Here is a 19,679-nt window from a genome sequence, read left to right as displayed (position 1 = left end):
GTTTTCAACATTCACCCTTGCAAAACCTTGTATTCCAAATTTAAGAAATGATATTTTTCAATAATTTTTAACTAAACATTCTTAAAATAGGTTATGATTAGATTATGCCTTGTCATCACATTTCTGATACTTGTAACTAATTTGATGTATTTGTGTGAGCTGTAAGGGTTAAATTGATTTTTATAGCTTATGATCAAGAAATCACTAATTTTCAAGAGGAAAAATTCTTCTTTAAAAGAGTTCTTTCTTCCTTTAATTCATTTTTTTCCTTTTTGAAGGTTCTAGTTTATAGACTTTAAAGCATAGACTCATCAAGGCCAGTGATCCTCAAAGAAGGATCCCTGAGACCCTTTTTCAGGAGGTTTACGTGGTTAAAACTTTTCAAAATAATACCAAGATATTTTAATTTTGAATGCATTTAAATAATAATACATACAACTCCAAACAAGTTCTTTGAGGAAGGGGGTCTCAAAAATTTTTTTTTAAAGAATATATAGGGGTCCTGAGACCAAAAAATTGAAGAATCACTGACCTAGGCAAATGTCTCTTGATTAAAGATTTAATTTACCAAAAAAAATTCCTTTTCCCCAAATGCTTGCCTTTCGTGTAGAAGATGACTGCAGTCATAGACTGGCTTGGTTATTTTTGGATGAGGCAGGCTTGTGCATGCTGATGGCCTGACCTGAATCTTTTTTTTTTTTTTTTTTCCTCCTGCTCTGGGCAATTGAGGTGAACTCTGTAAAGGATCTTATGTGGGGGTGAGTAAAGATGGCTTTAGGATTTACCAAGTAAAGGTTGATAGAAGATAACTCTGGTTATTCTTCAAACTGACCTTTTGTGTCGGTGAATTGGTCTTTTTATTTAAGACAGTTTTCTAAGATTGAAAAATATGATTTTAAAATTCAATTTGGAGAGCTCAAAAGGAATTATGCTAGAAACTACATCTGTGGAGTTGCTCTTTCCAGGCCTTTTGAAGAGGCTGAAAGAGGGTAATAATATCACATTTGGGGTGGAGCAGGATATCAAATACTGTGGTCTGAGAGTGGATGTGGGGGTCAGCGAGCAGCACTTGGCACCCCCCCCCCCCTTGCAGAGTTCAGCAGCAGGCTGGTTCTGACCGGAGATAATAGGGCTGGGCTGCTAATGAAGGGAGAGGGGTAGGGGAAACCACCTTTGGAGCCCCCATGTTTGGAAATATGCTAGGCCTGCCTCCCTAATGATGCTTATCCAGACGTGGTTTTTCAGCCAAACCACAGGGGGAGAACATTTTATCCCAGAAGTCAAAACAGGCTATTTGCTTCCATTCATCCTCCTAAGGCTTCCCAGAAACATTTAGCTTTACTGAAATCTTCCTTGGATATAATTATATTAATGTTTTTATGGGGGGTGGTATAAACTTTAAAGGATGGGCATATTTTTTTATTAAGTAATTTAATGTCATAAAGATTTAATCACACTTTTTGTTCTTTTGGGAAACCTAATTTCAGTGTTTCTAGAGCAGTGCATAAATTCAGGCTTTCTGGTGGCCTGGGTGGTCTTGTCTCCACTGAGTCTTTTTTTTTTTTTTTTAAAGAGTACTTTTTATTTCTAGCCTCACTGCTGTTTTGGACCTAGTTATTTTTTCCGATTGTTTTACAGGTATGACAATTTACAATATTTTATCTTGAATATGCAATTTTGGAATTTAGCTGCTTAGAGTACTAATGATTAATTATTGGCTTTTAAAAATAAGAGAATCTACAAACACAATTTCAGAATTCTGTAGTTGTTTTCTGGGGCCCCAAACTTATCTTTTTAAGAGTAGTATTATCATTTAAGAGTCCTAATTAAATACTAATAATGTTGCTGTTGTTTAATCAATTTAAATTTTGTGGTCAAATCCCTTTGGGGTTTTCTTGACAGGGATACTGAGATGGTTTGCCATTTCCTTCTCAGACTCATTTTACAGATGAGGAAACTGAGGCAAATAGGGTTAAGTGACTTGCTCAGTATTATACAACTAGGTCTCAGGCTTCCTGACGCATAAATAATCATCATCTGGACATGGCTCTTCTCAACAATGAGACGATTCAGGCCAGTTTCAATGACCTTGTGATGAAGAGAGCCATCTGCACCCAGACAGAGGACTATGGGAACTGTGGATCACAACGTAGCATTTTCACTTCTTTTGTTGTTTGGTTGAATTTTATTTTCTTTTTCATTTTTTCTTCCTTTTTGATCTGATTTTTCTTGTGCAGCAAGATAACTGTATACATATGTATGCCTACAGTCGATTTACATATATTTTTACTATGTTTGACATATATTGGATTATTTGCCTTCTAGGGGAAGGGGTAGGGGAAAGAGGGGGAAAATTTGGAACACAAGGTTTTGCAAGAGTCATTGTTGAAAAAGTATCCTTGCATATGTTTTGAAAATAAAAAGCTTCAATTAAAAAAAAGGAAAGAATAATCATCATAAAGAATCAATAAAAATAAAAATTTAAAAATAAAAGAACAATCATGTATATAGTTTCAGAACCTGACAATTGTTGTTAGGGGACTTCTTGCTAGTAATAGTGTCATTTAAGAACTCTAAATAATAGTAATTAATATTATCCTAAGTCTGAACCCAGAAGGGATTTTAAATGTAGATCCTCTTTACAACCCTACTCCCATTTCATAGATGAGTGAAATGAGGCCCATAGAGCTTAAATATATTGCCTGTTCATGCAGGTAGTAAGTATAAGAGGGAAGATTCTTATAGTCTGGTTACAGTTCCAGTTATTTCTCCCCCCACCTAATTTGATTGGTTAAAATCTCAACATGTTCTGGAAACTAATAGATGTCTGAGTCAGAATGAAATAGAGGTTTATTTCTAATTTTCTTAAGAACAAAAGCTTTTACATCCTTGCCTATGAACATTTCTTCTTTTGAGGGAGATGTTGCTTTTCTTGGAGTTGGTGGTACCATGGAGCACTGGGTCTGGAGTTAGGGGGACCTGAGTTTACATGTGGCCTCATTCATTTATTAACTGTGTGAACCTGAGCGACTCACTTAAACTTGTTTGCTTCAGTTTCCTCATCTCCCAAATGGGCTGGAGAAGGAAATAGCAGACTACTTCAGTATCTCCCCTTTCCATTGTGTCTCTCTTCACATTAGCGATCATGCTGTAGTTTTCTCTATTTTTCTTTTTCTCTCTCCCACAGTGACTCATATAATTGGATATAATTGGTGATGAGTAAATGTTGGTTGCATTCAGCTAGGATTCACAGTGGATAAAATGCTGGCCTTGGAGTCAGGAGGACCTGAATCTGGCCTCAGGCACTTATTAGCTGAATGGCCCTGAGCAAGCCACTTAATTCTGTTTGCCTCAGTTTCTTCATCTGTCAAATGGGCTGGAGAAGGAAATGGCAAACCACTCCAGTATCTCTGCCAAGAAAACCCCAAATGGGCTCCTATAGAGTCAGACATGACTGAAAAACTACAACAAAATCAAAGATGTTGGTTGGGTTGTGAAAAGTCTTAATCCCTTTCCATTGAGTAAAGAAGTTGGAAAAATGTCTCAGACTTGACTTGATGAGAACGTGTATCATACCAGCACAGATTTCTTCTGCTGCTCCTTGCAAATGATTGTAAACTTCATGAAGGGAGTTGTTGAGTGGAAAAAACCTGGGAGTAGAAGAACATAGTATTTATAACAGTTTGTATTATATGTTACAGTATGTTACGTATAATATAGCTTATCATATATTGTTACTACAGCATAATGAATGTTACTAATGTATTACATGGCCTATATATATATTTTGTACAATATTATATAGAACATAGTCCATATAACATGCATTATGTAATATTGTATCTCAATGTCAGTCATTAGTTTTGTTTTTTTTTCCCCTGAGGCTGGGGTTAAGTGACTTGCCCAGGAAGCTAGGAAGTGTTAGTGTCTGAGGCAGGATTTGAACTCGGGTCCTCCTGAATTCATGGTTGGTTCTCTATCCACTGCGCCACCTAGTTGCCCCTTTGTCAATCATTGTTAATATCGTTTTTCCTTCACAGTAGCAGCTGACATTTTATATGATGTTTTATTAAAGTTTGCAAAGTAATGTAAACACAATATCTCATTTGATTCTTAAAACAAATCTGTATGGATTTTTTCTCCATTGTTAAAGGAGCAGAAGTCAAATACCTTTTTCTCCCTGTGGCTTAAGCTGTAGGTAAAGCCCCACCACCTGCTAGTGCCAGCAGCAACCATCCTCCCCCTGAAACACCTGTCCTCACCCGATCGGCAGCCCAAACCTCCCCGGCAGGCGTTGCCACGGCCGCCACCACCATCGCCGCGCCTACCATCGCTGCTCCCCCCGGCAGCCACTGGGAGCCCGGTGAAAAAGCAGAGGCCGCTGCTACCCAAGGAAACCGCGCCAGCCGTGCAGCGGGTCGTGTGGAATTCTTCAAGTAAGTTTCAGACGTCTTCTCAGAAATGGCACATGCAGAAGGTCCAGCGTCAGCAACAGCAGCAGCAGAGTCAACAAGGCCAGCAGCAGCAGCCTCAGTCCTCCCAAGGGACAAGATACCAGACCAGACAGGCTGTGAAAGGTATCTTGCCCCTCCCTCCATTCTCAGTGGAGCCCAACTCCATCCCATCCTCTGTTTTTTAGGAGTTGCATTCTTACTATTTTTAGTTCCCATTTACACGTTTGTTTTCAGATCATGATGTACCAAAAGCATCCTTCATTTCCTTTGCCTTGTTGATGAAATTATACAGTGTGAAAAGCTGGTAGCAAAGTATATTTTAATGGAAATGCATTGTTAGCTGATTTGAAGAAACCATCTGTAGAAATGACTGAATTAGCAACAGAGTGGATCCCGTTTGCATATCTCCTTCCCCCCCAGTTCTTAATAGGTCCAGCCTAGAGTTGATCTGAGACAAAACAAACACATGAAAATTTAGTTCCTGGTTCCTGCGTTCATCTGCAACCATTAGGCCAGACACATAGAGGGGTGTGTGTGTGTGTGTGTGTGTGTGTGTGTGTGTGTGTGTGCGTGTGCGTGCGTGCTTGCTTGTGGATACACACACATGCTACTGAACTGAGTTAATGCAGCTCCTATTCAGAGAAGGAGTAAATTATCTTTGGTTCCAGAAAATTTGGGCTCCTGGATTGTAGTTTGTCTGTTTCATATACATGCTCCCCAGAGGAGAAAAGTAGTTAGGGCTGCCCAGAGCCCTTTATGAAGCCCCTCTCAAGGCAGATGGGGTTTAAATATATGTGTGTGTGTGTGTATGTGTGTGTGTACAATATGTGTATGTATATGTGTGTATGTATGTGTGGGTTTTAGGGAGTGAAGACAGTGTCTCGGAACTTCTGTGTTAGGGGGACGTAGGAGAGAGGTGCCGTTTGGCTGTTGGGAGCAGAACTTAGAGTAGAACCATGCCCATTCTTGTTTAGAGTGCCCAGTGTATGACTTTTTGGTTCCAGCTTCATATCTACTATTTTCCTCCAACTCTTCTGGTGCTAGTAAAGGTGTGGATTTATTTCAGGAGTAGCAATTTTGACTCCTAGAAAAGGAATTCTTAATATTTTTTGTGTATTGGACCCCATTGGCAGTCTGGCTAAGCCTCAAAGGTTCCCTTTTCTGTATGTTTTTAAATGTGTAAAATATATAGGATTACAACTTAGTGGTTCAGTACCAAGATTAAGGAATTCTGTCCTAGAAAGTTTGCTTTGTCGTAGTTGGGGGCAGCTTTATAGGTTAGAAGTTAACTTCAATATTTTCATCCGCATCTTACATTTTGTAATGAAAAAGACACAAGACACTAAGGTAATGGGATCCTTTACTTCCCTAGCTGTCCAGCAGAAGGAAATCACCCAGAGTACCTCGACCTCTACCATCACTCTAGTGACGAGTACTCAGCCAGTCTCTATGGTCACCAGCTCAGGATCCTCAAGCACATTGTCATCTTCCCTCAGCACTGACTTGCCCATTGCCACAGCCTCAGCAGATGTGGCTGCTGATATTGCTAAGTATACTGGCAAGGTAAGTTCTTGAAAATTCAGCTGTAAACCCGAAAGACTGCTGTTAGAACCTCAAGGACTGTGCTTTAAAGCAAGATGATCCTGAGTCTTAAACTTTAAGTTTTATGAGGCTTAGAGGAGAATTTGGAGAAAATACAGTCTCTGTCCACAGTTACCATTTTTTAAATTGTTGGTCATCATGAGATGATTTCAAAGTTGGAATTATTTAATGTATTATACTGAAGTATTTCTAGAATAGAGGCTGTTACAAGTCTGAAATCATATGATCTCTGTTACAAGAATTTTTTTTATCACCAAAGATAATGACAGATTTTTTCTTTTAAATATGGAAAAGAAAAGAAAAAGGAGAAGAATATTTTTGTTCTCCCCTCACAATGAGTTGTTGCTTTCCAGTTTTCAATGCTGCTTTTGCCAAATGCCCAGCAAGCTGAAGGAGTTGTACGCTTTGGCTTTCCCCCAGGGTTTGTGAATTCGTGTTCAGATATGTGGAAGCTGAATCACATTATATTGCAAATGCTTGCTTTGTTTAGTTTATCCATTTATTCTTGGTGAGTTACACATGTTTTCAGGAATTATATTTTATTCTTAGTGCAGCTAAGAGAATTAGGGATTGAGCCCTTTTCCAGGAGAAGGCCTAGTACTTGTGTATCTGTAGTATACTTAGAATGGAATGATAGGGCCTTTGTTCTTAAGGCACCAAACAAATATAGCCATTCCTATCTCAGCAAAGTAAGGCCTGCCAATCTCTATTTCTTCTGCAATGAGTATGTTACTCCTTGTGAAACGTCATTGGTGAAAGAAACTTCAAAGCCTAATCTCCTCTTAGGCCAAGGATGGAACATGATTTGCCCAAGATCATTAGGCCAGTAAATGGCAGACACTGGCACTCAAATCATAGGCCTCCTCAATTCAGAGTTATGTTTTCATATTTACCCTCCTACTATCAGGTGAAGAAAAGCCATTTTTGGTTAAAAAAAAAAAAAAAATCTCCTATTTGGGAGGCACTGTGGTATTGAGAAGGAAGGACATTGGCTTTGGAGTTAGAGGTCCTGAGTTCAAGCCTTATTTCTGATATGATAATAACAGTAGTAATAATAACAACAGTAGCAGCAGCTAACTAACATTTATATACTTCTTACTATGTGTTGGGCACTATTAATTACCATTAATATCTCCTTTGATCTTCACAAAAGTCCTGGGAGGAGGTGGGTACTATTATTACCTTTTATTTATAGATGAGGAAACTGAGGCAGATGGATTAAGTGATTTGTTCAGGGTCACACAGCTAGTAAATATTTGAGTCTGTATTTAGACTTAGATCTTCCTAACTCCAGGCCCCAAGCTCTATCCAATGGGTCACCTAGCTACCTATACTTCCTATATGTTGGGTAAGTTATGTAACCTTCCTAGCCTCAATTACCTCCTCTGTAAAATTCAGAAGTTGGGCTAAATGAATTTTAAGGTATCTTTAAGCTCTTAATTGTTGATCCTTATATAAGGATTGGATTAAGTGATTTTTTTATTTTTTTTTATTTTTTTGGTTTCCAAGTTGACAAGAGTTGGAGATTGAGATGTGTATTTTGGCAGAAGGATAATCCTTCATTACTATGAAATTCCTTATTAAATTTGGAAATACTAATGTGTATAAGGAGATGAAGCAATGATTTCTCTGAAATGGAATGTAATCGTTAGCACAGACTATATCGGATTTCTTATACTTTTTAAATTTTCTCATAAAGAGTTTTAATTTTTAAAAACTGACAGCATTAGTAGTAAATTTTCAGTGTAGACTAATAAAGAATGATTGTAAAACACTTGCAAAATACAAGGGGTTGTTTTTTCTGGCAGATCCCCTAGTGGGACAATGTTGTAAGCTGGGAATTGAAATCTATATGTCTCGACAGTGAGACAGACATTTGTTCTCCCCATCTCTCACCTGTGTTCTGGGGTGAATTTGAGGTTAATTAACTTGGATTTTTTGAAAACTGTTTCATTTGTCTGTGGAAAATTTACATTCACATACTTCAGAAGCAGCAGATTGAAAAATATACAGTCAAGTTAAACACTGGAAGCGAGGAGTTAGGTTAGAGACTTATTCTGGCTATCTGACCCCTCTCCAGAGCTTGGGCAGGATGGAGAGTCTACTTATAACTCACACATGTCCTTTTACTTTTTCTATAATGTATTTCCCAAGAGAGATTTTATGTCACTTCTTTTTTTCACTGATTCTTTCCTGGGCGTCCTCTAAACAAACAAACTACTCTCTGGGAGTTAGAACTGGAGCTCCTTTCCAGGCTACACTAGTAGCTATGTGTACATAGCTGTAACCAGGGCAGAGTGATAGGGCTTTTGTCCCTAGTGTGTTGCTAATACTTCTACTCTGAGTAGAAACCAACTGAGCTTAGTGTATGTAGTTAGTAAGAATAATTAGTTAAAGTGAAAGCTGCACATGACCTATTTTTCTCCAATACCCCAGGTGAACTCTTGTCTTTCCTGGTTCTTCTTAACTCCTAACAATCTCCCAAATGATAGCTTCTTAGAAGCTAGGTAGTATGGTAGATGTAGCACGTTAGTCAGAAACACCTTCTTTTAAACTGATTTTTAAAAAAACATTTTTATTATACAATAAATAAAACAATATTTGGGGTTGACAGACCATACATTATAATAACTAAGGAAAACAGAAAAAAGAAACCACAGTTCAGACATAGTAGACTTAGAAAGCTCAGAGTATGCTGATTAAAAGCATGTGATGCTTGGACTCTGCCTTCTACCCCTAGTCCCTTGTCCATACCTTAGTCTGCCCTTGACTTAAAACTTTTAAATTCAAATATGAGGAGAGACACTCAGTCGTTTTATAATCCTGGGCAAGTTATTAAACTCAGCCTTAGTAGCACCTGCCTCACAGGGTTGTTGTGAAGATCAAATGAGATTACATGTAAATTTTAGAGTAGCATTTACATATAATTGTAGAGTGGGTTCCCTCTACATGATCTTGTGGTTCAAAGTCTTAGGCCCTTTCCCCAGTTGAACTTTCTTAAAAAGTTTATTTGAAGGGTGCCTTTTATTTTCATTTTCTTCTCAGGCTTTAGAATTGGTAGTTACCACTGTTGTGACCTGCAGATGTCATCCATGTATTCTGGTGAAATATCTAATCCTGACTTACACTTATTTTTGGTTTTCTTCTTTTAGATGATGGATGCCATCAAAGGCACAATGACAGAAATTTATAATGACCTGTCTAAGAATACCACTGGAAGTACAATAGCTGAGGTCTGTTGAGACTTGATGTTAACAGAAAAACTTTTGTGTCTTGGTTCCTTTAAAAGGTTGCTGGAGAAGTTTGCTCTGAAGACTTTTTCCTGTTTTGTCCTAGTGCTAATGAAAACTTATGTTTAGGGGGCAGAAAGGGTGGGGAGACTACATCAGCCTTGGATGTAGATGGAAGTTGCTTTGTTCCCTTTTATTCGCTTGTGGGAGTTAGACTGTGCTGATGTGATGACTGCATAAAGTGGGGTCCATCTCCCATCAGTTTTTACAAGGTCGGATGTTGGTCATTTGCCCTGGTTTTAGATTTTGAGAATGGTTGCTGCTGTGAATATATTTAATGAGGCTGGATTTGTGTATGTTGTCTTTTTTAACAGTGTTGGGGCCCAGTGGGTTTGGATTGAGGAGAAAAGTCCTTGAAACTGGAATTGCCTAGATGGATTGAATTTTTTGATAGGTCATATTTCCCTATGGGATGAGAGGGGGATGGTGATTGCCTTGGACCCAGTATTTTATAAATTGTCCACACTGGTCATTGTAATCTCTTAATTTGGCCTATCCAACCTTTGTTTTCTCATGTTTTAGATTCGCCGTTTGAGGATCGAGATTGAGAAACTTCAGTGGCTCCATCAGCAAGAACTCTCGGAGATGAAGCACAACTTGGGTATTCCTCCATTTGTGATGGTTTCTAAGCCTTGGCGAGGGAAAGGGTTAAAGTAGGCAGGCTTATATATGCATCTTATATTTTAGCTCCAGATGAAGGCTGGAAGAGTGAGGGAAGAGTTAGTTGTGATTTCAGCTATGTATGTGAGAGCCAGGATTTTTGTGTATTCTCCATCACCAAAAATTAGGGAAAGTAGGTTCTAGTGGAATCTTTTTGCTTTTTCTTTATTTTTAAAATTGAAATTTTTAATCATTCAAGCTATAAATGGCTTTGAGTCTAGGTTCAGCCTTGTGAAAAAGATGCCTCCATTTTGTGGATTCCTAGACTAACTAGATAATGCTATATTTTCCATAATCTTATAATCTTAAATCTGAGGAACCTTGCTTTGGCAGTTGACTTAATCAATGTTTCTAGCACACCTTGTGATTTCTATGGACCAGATTTTGACATCTTTCTCATCTCAACAAAAAGGGCATTACATGGCCTTTATTTTTGTTTCTAAAGTTAAAGGAAGTGAAAAATGGTTTGGATTTTGAGAAATGTTCAGGTTTTTTGGACCTATGTTGGGGCAACTTTGGAGTTATAGGGAAATTAGAAAAAATTCATGTAGGGTATGGTGAGGAGTCCAGAACACTATGGACAGTTAGAAATCAAACAGCAAATATATATATATATATATATATATATAAAGTATTCTCTAGATGTTGGCAATAAATACAAAGAAAAAAATAATCCTTACTTGCAATAAGCAAATATTGTGGAAGACCACAATATATTTAGTGCACCCAAATAAAACTGAGACTTGGAGAATAGGGTCTCTTAATCAACAAGCATTTATTAAATGCTTTCTGTTTGTGTTTGGTACTTTGAAATTTAAAAAAAATGTGAAAACAAAGATCCTGTCCTCAGTAACCTTATACTGTTATGGGAGGCACCAAAGTTAAAAGGAGTCTTATAATCTTTTAATGGTACATATGTATATATGTTCCATATATGTGTATATTTAAAGATATACTTGTGCATGTGCATATATACATAAATATGTTTTATAGGTGTGTATATATATATATATATATGTATGCACATCTATATTTTATATATATACACACACACATATATAAATACACAGAGAGACATATACATGTTGTCCCTCTCACTAGAAGGTAAAGAGCTCCTTGAGGGTAGTATCTACTTAATTTAGTTACTAATACACACACACATACACACACACACACACACACACACACACACACACACACACACACACACACACAAGTACACACACATACTGCACATATATATATTCAGGAGATATACAAGCTTCTGGTTCTGCCACTTACTAGCTATGAGACTTTGGTTAAAATACTTTTGGCTGAATCTCCTTTATCACTTGTAAAATAAGAGTCAAAATGCTTGGACTCTTTACCCCAGGTGAGGGTGTGAGAATCCAGTCATCCATTGTTTTGTGAACTTAAGTCCTTATGAGTTGGTATTAATAAATCTTGGACCCTTCATGTGGAAAGAAGATAAAGACAGAATGTTTTTTCAATATCCTAAACAGAACTGACAATGGCCGAGATGCGGCAGAGCCTGGAGCAGGAACGTGATCGCTTGATCGCTGAGGTTAAGAAACAGCTGGAGCTGGAGAAGCAGCAGGCTGTGGATGAGACCAAGAAGAAACAGTGGTGTGCAAACTGTAAGAAAGAAGCCATCTTCTATTGCTGTTGGAATACCAGCTATTGTGATTACCCGTGCCAGCAGGCCCACTGGCCAGAGCACATGAAGTCGTGTACACAGTCAGGTAATTCGCCCTTCTGGATCCTCTACTCAGAGACTTCTGGGCCTGCAAGGTTCAGTGGCTCAAGAACTTCCCATAGGGGTCAAAATTTGAGAGTATCTCTCAGAAGAGTTCTTATAGTTCAAAGTTAAAGCTTAGAAATGAAATCCAATTAAGGTTAGTGTAGAATAATGTGGACTCTGACCTTGCCTTTGGGAAGCAAGGAAGTCATGCTTAGGATCCTTTTGTGCCAGAAGTAAACATGGAGTCACCATCATGGTTTTCAAGTAATAGTATAAAAGATAGACGTAAGCCCTTTCCTTCTCCTGCTCCTACTGGATAATACTTGGATGGGTTTCAAAACGAACTGATCTAGTCTTTTTGTTTCTAGCCCTCTGAAGTATGTCTGATTCTACCTAAGTGATACGTTCTTGTTCAGTCTCTTTAGCCTTAAAGTCTCCCTTTATAGAGAATTTAAATTTCTTTTTACAAAATTCTTTATTTTCAATTCCAAATTCTTTCTCCTTATTTCTTATATTTCCTCACTCACTGAGAAGAGAGGAAGAACAAAACTAATAACACACACACATGCACACACACACACGCGCACGCGCGTGCACACACACACACACACACACACACTCTATGTAAAACATATGGCTACAATAGTTTCATTCCAAAAAAAGAAAGAAAAAAGGGATGAAAGGTTTAATACACATTTTGAGTCTTATTACTTTTCTATCTGGAGGTAGATAGCATGTCTACATGAGTCCTTTGGAATTTTGGTTGGTCACTGTGTTGATCAGTGTTCCTAAGTCTTTCCGAGTTGATTATTATTTATGATATTGCTCTTACTGTATAAATTGGGAGCTTAAGGAGTTTAAAGATCTTTAGAACAAGATGACCCTTTTTGTAATTCTAGTTTGTAATTCTGACACATTTGTCAGTGTGCAAGTCACCAGTTCTTCTCAGCTTTAGTGTCTTCATTTATAACATAGAAATATCCTTTTACCTATCTCCTCCATAAGGCTGTTGGGTTGATCCAGTGAGATAATGGGTGGGAAAGCAGATCAAACTATCAAGAGGTAAAGCAATAGAAGGGGTTCTTATTTCACTTAAGTCTAGCCTCTTAGAAGCTGAACATACCTTCAGTCAGAACCTTTGTGTTAAATCTCTATGGATGGCAACAAAATCCTTCACCCATGGCCTCTTTGGGTTCTAATGATTTCTGTCCCTTTTAACTCTTCCTTGAAAGCCCCATTTTCTAATTTGTTTTGGGGTCTCCTCCAAAATTCCTGCAGGTCTGGAATTTTGAAATTACTCCCCTTGGGTATTGGTCTTCCTATGTGCTGGCTTTTGGGGTATAAGATACGCCTGAGGTTCTAGAGCGCTTCTCAGAATGGTTCCTGCAGCTGCCCTCAGAAGTGAAATCTCATTAATATAAGAAAAGTCATACTGTCATCACCTATTGCTTAATGATGCAATTTAAAATTTTAGCAACAGCAACCCAGCAAGAAACTGATTCTGAGGCCAATACAGAAACAAATAAATCTGCCCAGCCCAGCTCAAGTGCGCAGGCCCCCCAGACGGACACAGCCACGGCCTCGAAAGAAAAGGAAAGTCCAGCCGACAAGAGCAGGGAGAATGTCACGGTGAGTACTCTGCCCCTTCCAGCTTGTGACTCGGTCCTTCTCTTAGGGACCATATAGACCCACTGGTTGTTCCACTTTGGTATCTTTGATTGTTGTTGATCAACTCTTTATGACTTAGACCTCATTCTAATAGATTGTCTTGAGTTCCTCAGCCTTACTAGTCGCTGTGGATGGCCCACTTTTATGTCTCCATGGCCACATTTTTTCATGGGAAGGCAAGTACTCTGCTCAGGAGTTTGCTTCCTATATTGGGCCCCATCTCCTACCATCATTTGGGGAGCTCTGGAATTAGAATTATAGAATGCCACATCTAGGAAAGATATCTAGTACAGCTCCCCTCATTTTAGATAAGAGGCATTTGAAGGCTACCTGGTTGATTTGGAGTAGAGCAGAGACTAAATCCAGTATCTGCTTGACCCCTTAGTCCAGTGTTTTTTCTACTACTTCTACTATCTACTCTAGAAAGATAACCTACAAGTTTAGGCTGTGCTGCCTTCCACCACAGGGTTTAGGGAAATTAAAAAAATTATTTTATTTTATTTTTTTTGTTTTTTTCTGAAGGTTCAATTTTCACCTTGGCTTTGTGACCATGGGCAAATAAATGTCTTAACCTTGCCAGGTCTTGGTTTCCTCATAGGTGAAATGAGGGGGTAGACTATCATCTAAGGTTTCTTCTAGCTCTCTAAATCTATAACCTATAATTTTTTAATAATTTTTGTCCAGTAGTGAAGAGTTGAAGTTTTCCACATCCCAAAGTAGAGAACTTTGGTTCAAATTCTGTTTCTGAGGCTTACTCTTCCTATGTGACCTTGGGCAGGTCAGTCTCTCTGCCTCTCTTGTCAACTTGTTTGTCAAACGAGGAATTTGAATTAGAGATGAACCTTTGGGAAAAACCCTTCCAGCTTCAGCTAGTCTTTGATTGATCTTCATGTTTCCTAAACCTTGCCTCCTTTGGGTCAGTTAGAAAGAAATCACAGGAGAAAACATCCCTTTCAGGATCAATTTCTTGCTCTGAGGTTTCTGCCTGACATCTCAGCATCTATTTTCCTTTCTCCCTTGCTCCTTCCCAGTAGTGGAAAAGACAGTTCCAAGTACATCCCCCAGGCATGGATAGCTGTTCTCATCTCCGTCAATCCGCAGCTCTTTACTGAATGCCTTTTGTAGGAGTATATGATAAGGAAGAGCCTGCAACGGCTGGCCTATGATCATGAAAAAATAACTAAGCCCTGGTCTGTGGTATACTTTGATGATATTTCTTCTGTTGATCTTCACAAATGCTTTCCACTGTTGGTGTCTCCTCACCTGTATATAGTCTTTCTGTACTTTTCCCTACTCCTCTTTCCACTACCCTTCTTTTCATAAATCTCTTTGTTTTGGTGAATATTTTATGTCCTCCCACAAAGAGCCCTATTTTAGTCAGGATTCTATCCTATCAAGTCCTAGTGATAACCAATAATCTAAATTTATTTTGCTTGCCAGCCATGCTTTATGAATTTCTGCTTTTTCCTTCCCTGCTGTACTTCTCTCTTCCTTGTAATTGCTCACTTAGGGTACTGTGATGTTTGTAGATAGCATAGGCTGTAGGACCTCAGAATGGGGAGAGATCACTCTGGACCCCTTCTTTTCCCTTCCTGGGTCAGGAAAGATGGAATTCTTGCATTTATTGTAGCCATAGATCTGACCTTCCTCTTGACTTCCTAGGTGGCCCCCATGACTCAGGGGACTGTTGAGTAACTCCATTTGAATGTTTCAACATCTCATATTCAAGATATACTAAATTGAGGTCTGTTCTCTGCCCCTCCTACTCTCCCCTAAGGTGTTCTGTTAACTACTCCATAACTCACTGTTTGTAATCTTGGGGTTATCTTTGATTCTTCTTTCTCCTTTATCTCCTGCATCCCATTCATCATCAAGCCCTGTCCTGTCAATACTTCTCTTTTTAAAGTGTTTCTCCTATCTTGATGTTCTCCCTGCTGTTACTATTATACTGGGTTTCATTACCCCCTGCTTGGATGATGGCAGGAGTCTCCCTATTCAGTATTCCTCATGTTTCCCTGCCCTCTGCAATTCATCTTTGACATACCTGTAGGTTAATCTTCCTTGTGGACAGATCTGAGCATGTAGCTCCTTTGTTAAAAAAAAAACCTGCATCCTATTGCCTATAAAATAAAAGGCAAATGCTTTTCTTGTATTTCTGGCATTGCAATGGCTTTCTGTTGCCTATTGAATAAAGCCAAAATGCTTATCTTGTATTTCTGGTCTCTCCCATTCTCGCACTATTCTACCTTTCTTATCTCATGTACTCTGTATTCCAGAGAATCGAACTGTTTATCATTTCTTGATCCTCTTTTGGGCTAACTAGGTTTCTTTGATTTTTGCTTACGCTATTTCTTATGCTTGGAATGGATTTTCTTCTTTCCACCCTTGGATATCTTTTCAATTCTCTGAAGACATAGCTCAAATGCCACCTCCTTCATGAAGGCTTCCTTGATCTCCCCAAGTCCTCTCAAGGACTTTGTGAAATACCTGTCTTCCATTTTGAGCTTAACATGTTCTATTTTGTAGTTTAACTGTCATCTGTATTATGTCCCCCAAGAGACTTTAAATGTGATAAGGACAGGCCCTTGGCCCATTTAATCTTTATAGATCATCTCCTGGCATTTAGTAATATATAGTACCAGTAGTAATACATATAGTTGTAGGTGCTTAATAGATGTGGAATGGATGATTTGGAAACAGTGATAATGTGATGAAACACATGGAAGCTGGCAGGTTCCACATATGGAAGGTGTGTTTGAGGATAGTAAATTAATTTGGCTGTAGAAAAATAATGAGAAATTAGTAAAGTGGGTTGAGGTCTGCTTGCAAAGGGCCTTGAATGCCAGTCTACATAGTTTGAAAGGTAATGGCACAATTGTGTTTTTTTTTTTTTTTAATATTAAGATTTTTGTTATCTAATTTTTATATTACAGACATTTGACTCGCCTCTGACATGATAAAAAAATTGTCTTGCATCACTATTGCTAAGAAGAGCTAATTGTAATTGATCATCACACAATCTTGCTGTTATTGTGTACAATGTTCTTTTGGTTCAGCTCACTTCCCTTGGCATCAGTTCACCTAAATCTTTCCAGGTTTTTCTGAAATCTGCCTGCTTCATCATTTCTTATAATACAATAGTATTCCATTCCCCATTTGATGAATATACCCTCAAATTCTAATTCTTTGACACCACAAAATGAGCTGCTATAAATATTCTTGTATATGGAGGTTCTTTTTCCCCAAAAAGTAGTTTTTTTTTTTAAAGAATGTTAAATTAAATGTTGGAGTTTTGGAGGGATTGGGATAGAAGCATGGTGTGGCAAAGAAGTTAGAGAAAGAGACTATTAGAACTTCAGCGATGAGTGGTTGAAAGTCTGGACTTAGAGGGCTGGTAGTGGGAATGGAAAAGATGCCAGGGACTTTTCGGATGGCAGAATTGACTATACTGGGCTGTTGAGGGGTAAGGAAGAAGAAGGAGGTTAAAAAAAAAAAAAAAGAGGGGCAGCTAGGTGGCGCAGTGGATAGAGCACCAGCCCTGAATTCAGGAAGACCCGAGTTCAAATATGATCTCAGACACTTAACACTTCCTAGCTGTGTGACCCTGGGCAAGTCACTTAGCCCCAATTTAACAACAACAAAAGATTGAAGTTTCAAGCATGGGGGAATTGAGAGGACAATGATACCTATTAATGGACCCAGGAAATTTTGGGGTTAGGAGGGAGCTGTTTTTAAGGGGGACAGTAAAGAATTTTAGACACATTGGATTAAAAGTTAAGGCAGAATTCAGGAGAGAAGCCAGGGTTCTTGATAGACATTTGGGAGACTTCCACACAAGGAAGGTCATGGAAGCAAGAGTGCATGAGATTAATAGCACTCGAGAGCTGATAGGGGATTTTTTTTTTTTTTTTGCATGTGTGAATGTTAGAACATTGAGAGAGGCGAGGGATTGAATGAGGCCTGAAATTTGGACTTCACTCACATTAAGGGGCCTGGGAATGAAACAGAAATCAGCAAAGGAAACAGAAGGAAAGTTCAGAGAATGAGGGAAGACAGAAAAAGTATCAAATCATAAAGAGAAGAACTTTCAATAGGGATCAATCAGCTGAGGGAAAGAGAAACCACTGACTCGGGCAGTTAGCAGGTCATTAGGAGGTTTTAAGGATCTTCGATTATCTTTAGTTAAGTGGAAGAATTTCTTTGCTTAGAGGAGTGTTCCTGATGATTATGTCCAATGTCTTAGAATTATACCCTCCCTCCCCCCCTGCCTCTTGCCTTTGATTAATGTTGTATTCCAAGTTCTTATACCAAGTTCTTAGGTGAGTTGTTTTGTTCCTTTCTCTTTTAACAGCTTCCTTTTATTAAAGTTTTTGATATGATATTTCCCAGAGGAAAGTCTTTTTAGATTCTCTCATTCTTTCATCTTTTTAATCTCTAAAGTCTTAAAAGACCAACATCATGCTCAATATAAGATTTTGGCTTATATGGAAAGACAGGGAGGGAGAGATTAAATGTTAGAGAAGGAAAAGGAACCTATCAGATTTAGATCCTTTGGAGCAGTAGGAATAGTTGGACTCATTGTACTATGATCCATTTTATATGAGCAAACTGGACTTAAGTGTAGCAGAGTATTGCCATAGGTCATGTGATTCATGGTTTTCTCATCCTTAATGATCTCTGAATAATGGGTCAAGCTAGAGGTGGTCAGTCCCTAGCTAGCAGTAAAGGATTTTGCTTGCAAAGTACTGAGCTGCTTCCACATGGTTCAGAAAGATTTCCGCCTCTTTCACACTGGCCTGTGACTGCTGGTCTCAATCACAGTTTGACCTTTTGAAAAATAAATAACTAATCTATGAATTCATTAGATTGGAAAATTAATATGAATGGACCAGAGAGCCCTTACCACTCATTGTAACCTGGTTAACTATATAGCTGGCCAGAGAGCACCGATATGTTCTAGAGACTGTCCCTAGATAGCAGCTGATGTGACAAGCCACCAGTAAGTCAGACTGGTACTCGATTTTGCAGACTACCACTGTTGTCTCAGCTATTAAGCTTTTAAGTCCTCACCTATCATTCCGCTGTTCTGCATTATGGGACAGATCCTATCTAGATCAGCACCATGAGAACTTCAGACCCAGAGGTATCATAGTAATTGCCAAAAATGGTCCTTTTTCCTCTCTTTAAAGGTGAGACCTCCCCCAGCTTTTTCAAGAACCTGCTAAAGGGAGATTTGGCACACATATCACATATGCAGCTAACACAAAGTGAGAAGGATAGCCACCACACTAGACGACCGAGTCAGGATTCAAAAAGCTCTTGAAAAGTTGGAACTTGGGTCAAACTGAGTAAGATAAAATGTAGTAGCAACAAATGTCAAGTCACAACCTTGGGTTCAAATCAGAATGCAAGGTCTGAGGTAATAATTGTCTGGGGAAAAAAGCTAAGGACTTCAGACTATAGAGTCAGCAGTGTGGTTATGTAAGTCTAAAAAGCTAATGTCTTCTTTTCATCATTAGGAGAGTCACAGCTTCCAGGAATAAGAAAGTCAAGGGTGGAAATGATATCAATGTTTTTAAATCATAGAATCATTTAGTCCTGCCTTGTCAATTTATAGATGAGGATACTGAGGCTTGGAAGGAAAGTGAACTTGTTCAGGCTCACACAATCTGTGAAAATATACCTGGGATATGAATTCCAAGGGATGTTGAGGGGAAGGGAGAAAATAGTTGGAGATAAAGAGCACTGAAACTGGAGATAAGAGTTTAGGGTTTGATTCTATTAGCCTTGTTGATTATGTATAAGGCTTTTACCTCCCATCCCCGCCCAGATCCTGTATAATAAAGTCATTCTGGAATAGTGAGGATTCAAAGCGCTATAAACACAAAAGTCAACAAGATACAAGAATAGCTTGTGTTATAACACTGAAAACTCCTTATCTACCAGGGCAACTGGTGTAACTAATCCTGAGTGCCAAAGATTAAGGATCGTCTAGTCATGGGTTTTCTGAGTTATCCCTGGACATCTATCATTCTAGCCAATCCGTCAATCAGCCGGCAAGCCTTTAAGTGCTTACTATGTGACTATACATTGGATTGAAGTACTGAGGAGACCAAAGAAAGGCAAAAAATTCACCATCCCTGTCCTTGGGGAGCTCACTATATGTAAACAATTATGTAAGTAAGTTATGTAGATAACAGAGTAAATGGGATTTAATCTTTCTGTGGGAAAGCATTAGCCAAGGGAGGATACTGTGCTTGGAAC

At 38.6% G+C, this 19,679-nt stretch overlaps 1 protein-coding gene across 1 annotated transcript in view; it reads left to right on the top strand.

Moving 5' to 3' along the window:
• The window catches only part of ZMYND8 (zinc finger MYND-type containing 8), a 115,079-nt gene that overhangs the window by 91,966 nt on the left and 3,434 nt on the right, over positions 1-19,679 (top strand). The window contains 7 exon segments of the mRNA XM_074288547.1: positions 4,193-4,340; positions 4,342-4,577; positions 5,827-6,017; positions 9,209-9,289; positions 9,869-9,947; positions 11,509-11,748; positions 13,222-13,376. Of these exon segments, the coding sequence (XP_074144648.1) occupies positions 4,193-4,340; positions 4,342-4,577; positions 5,827-6,017; positions 9,209-9,289; positions 9,869-9,947; positions 11,509-11,748; positions 13,222-13,376 (1,130 nt within the window).

Source organism: Sminthopsis crassicaudata, chromosome 2 (assembly GCF_048593235.1).
Source record: "Sminthopsis crassicaudata isolate SCR6 chromosome 2, ASM4859323v1, whole genome shotgun sequence".
Lineage (NCBI taxonomy): Eukaryota > Metazoa > Chordata > Mammalia > Dasyuromorphia > Dasyuridae > Sminthopsis > Sminthopsis crassicaudata.
Note: the sequence above shows the minus strand (reverse complement) of the source record. Positions and strands in the feature narration are given on the sequence as shown.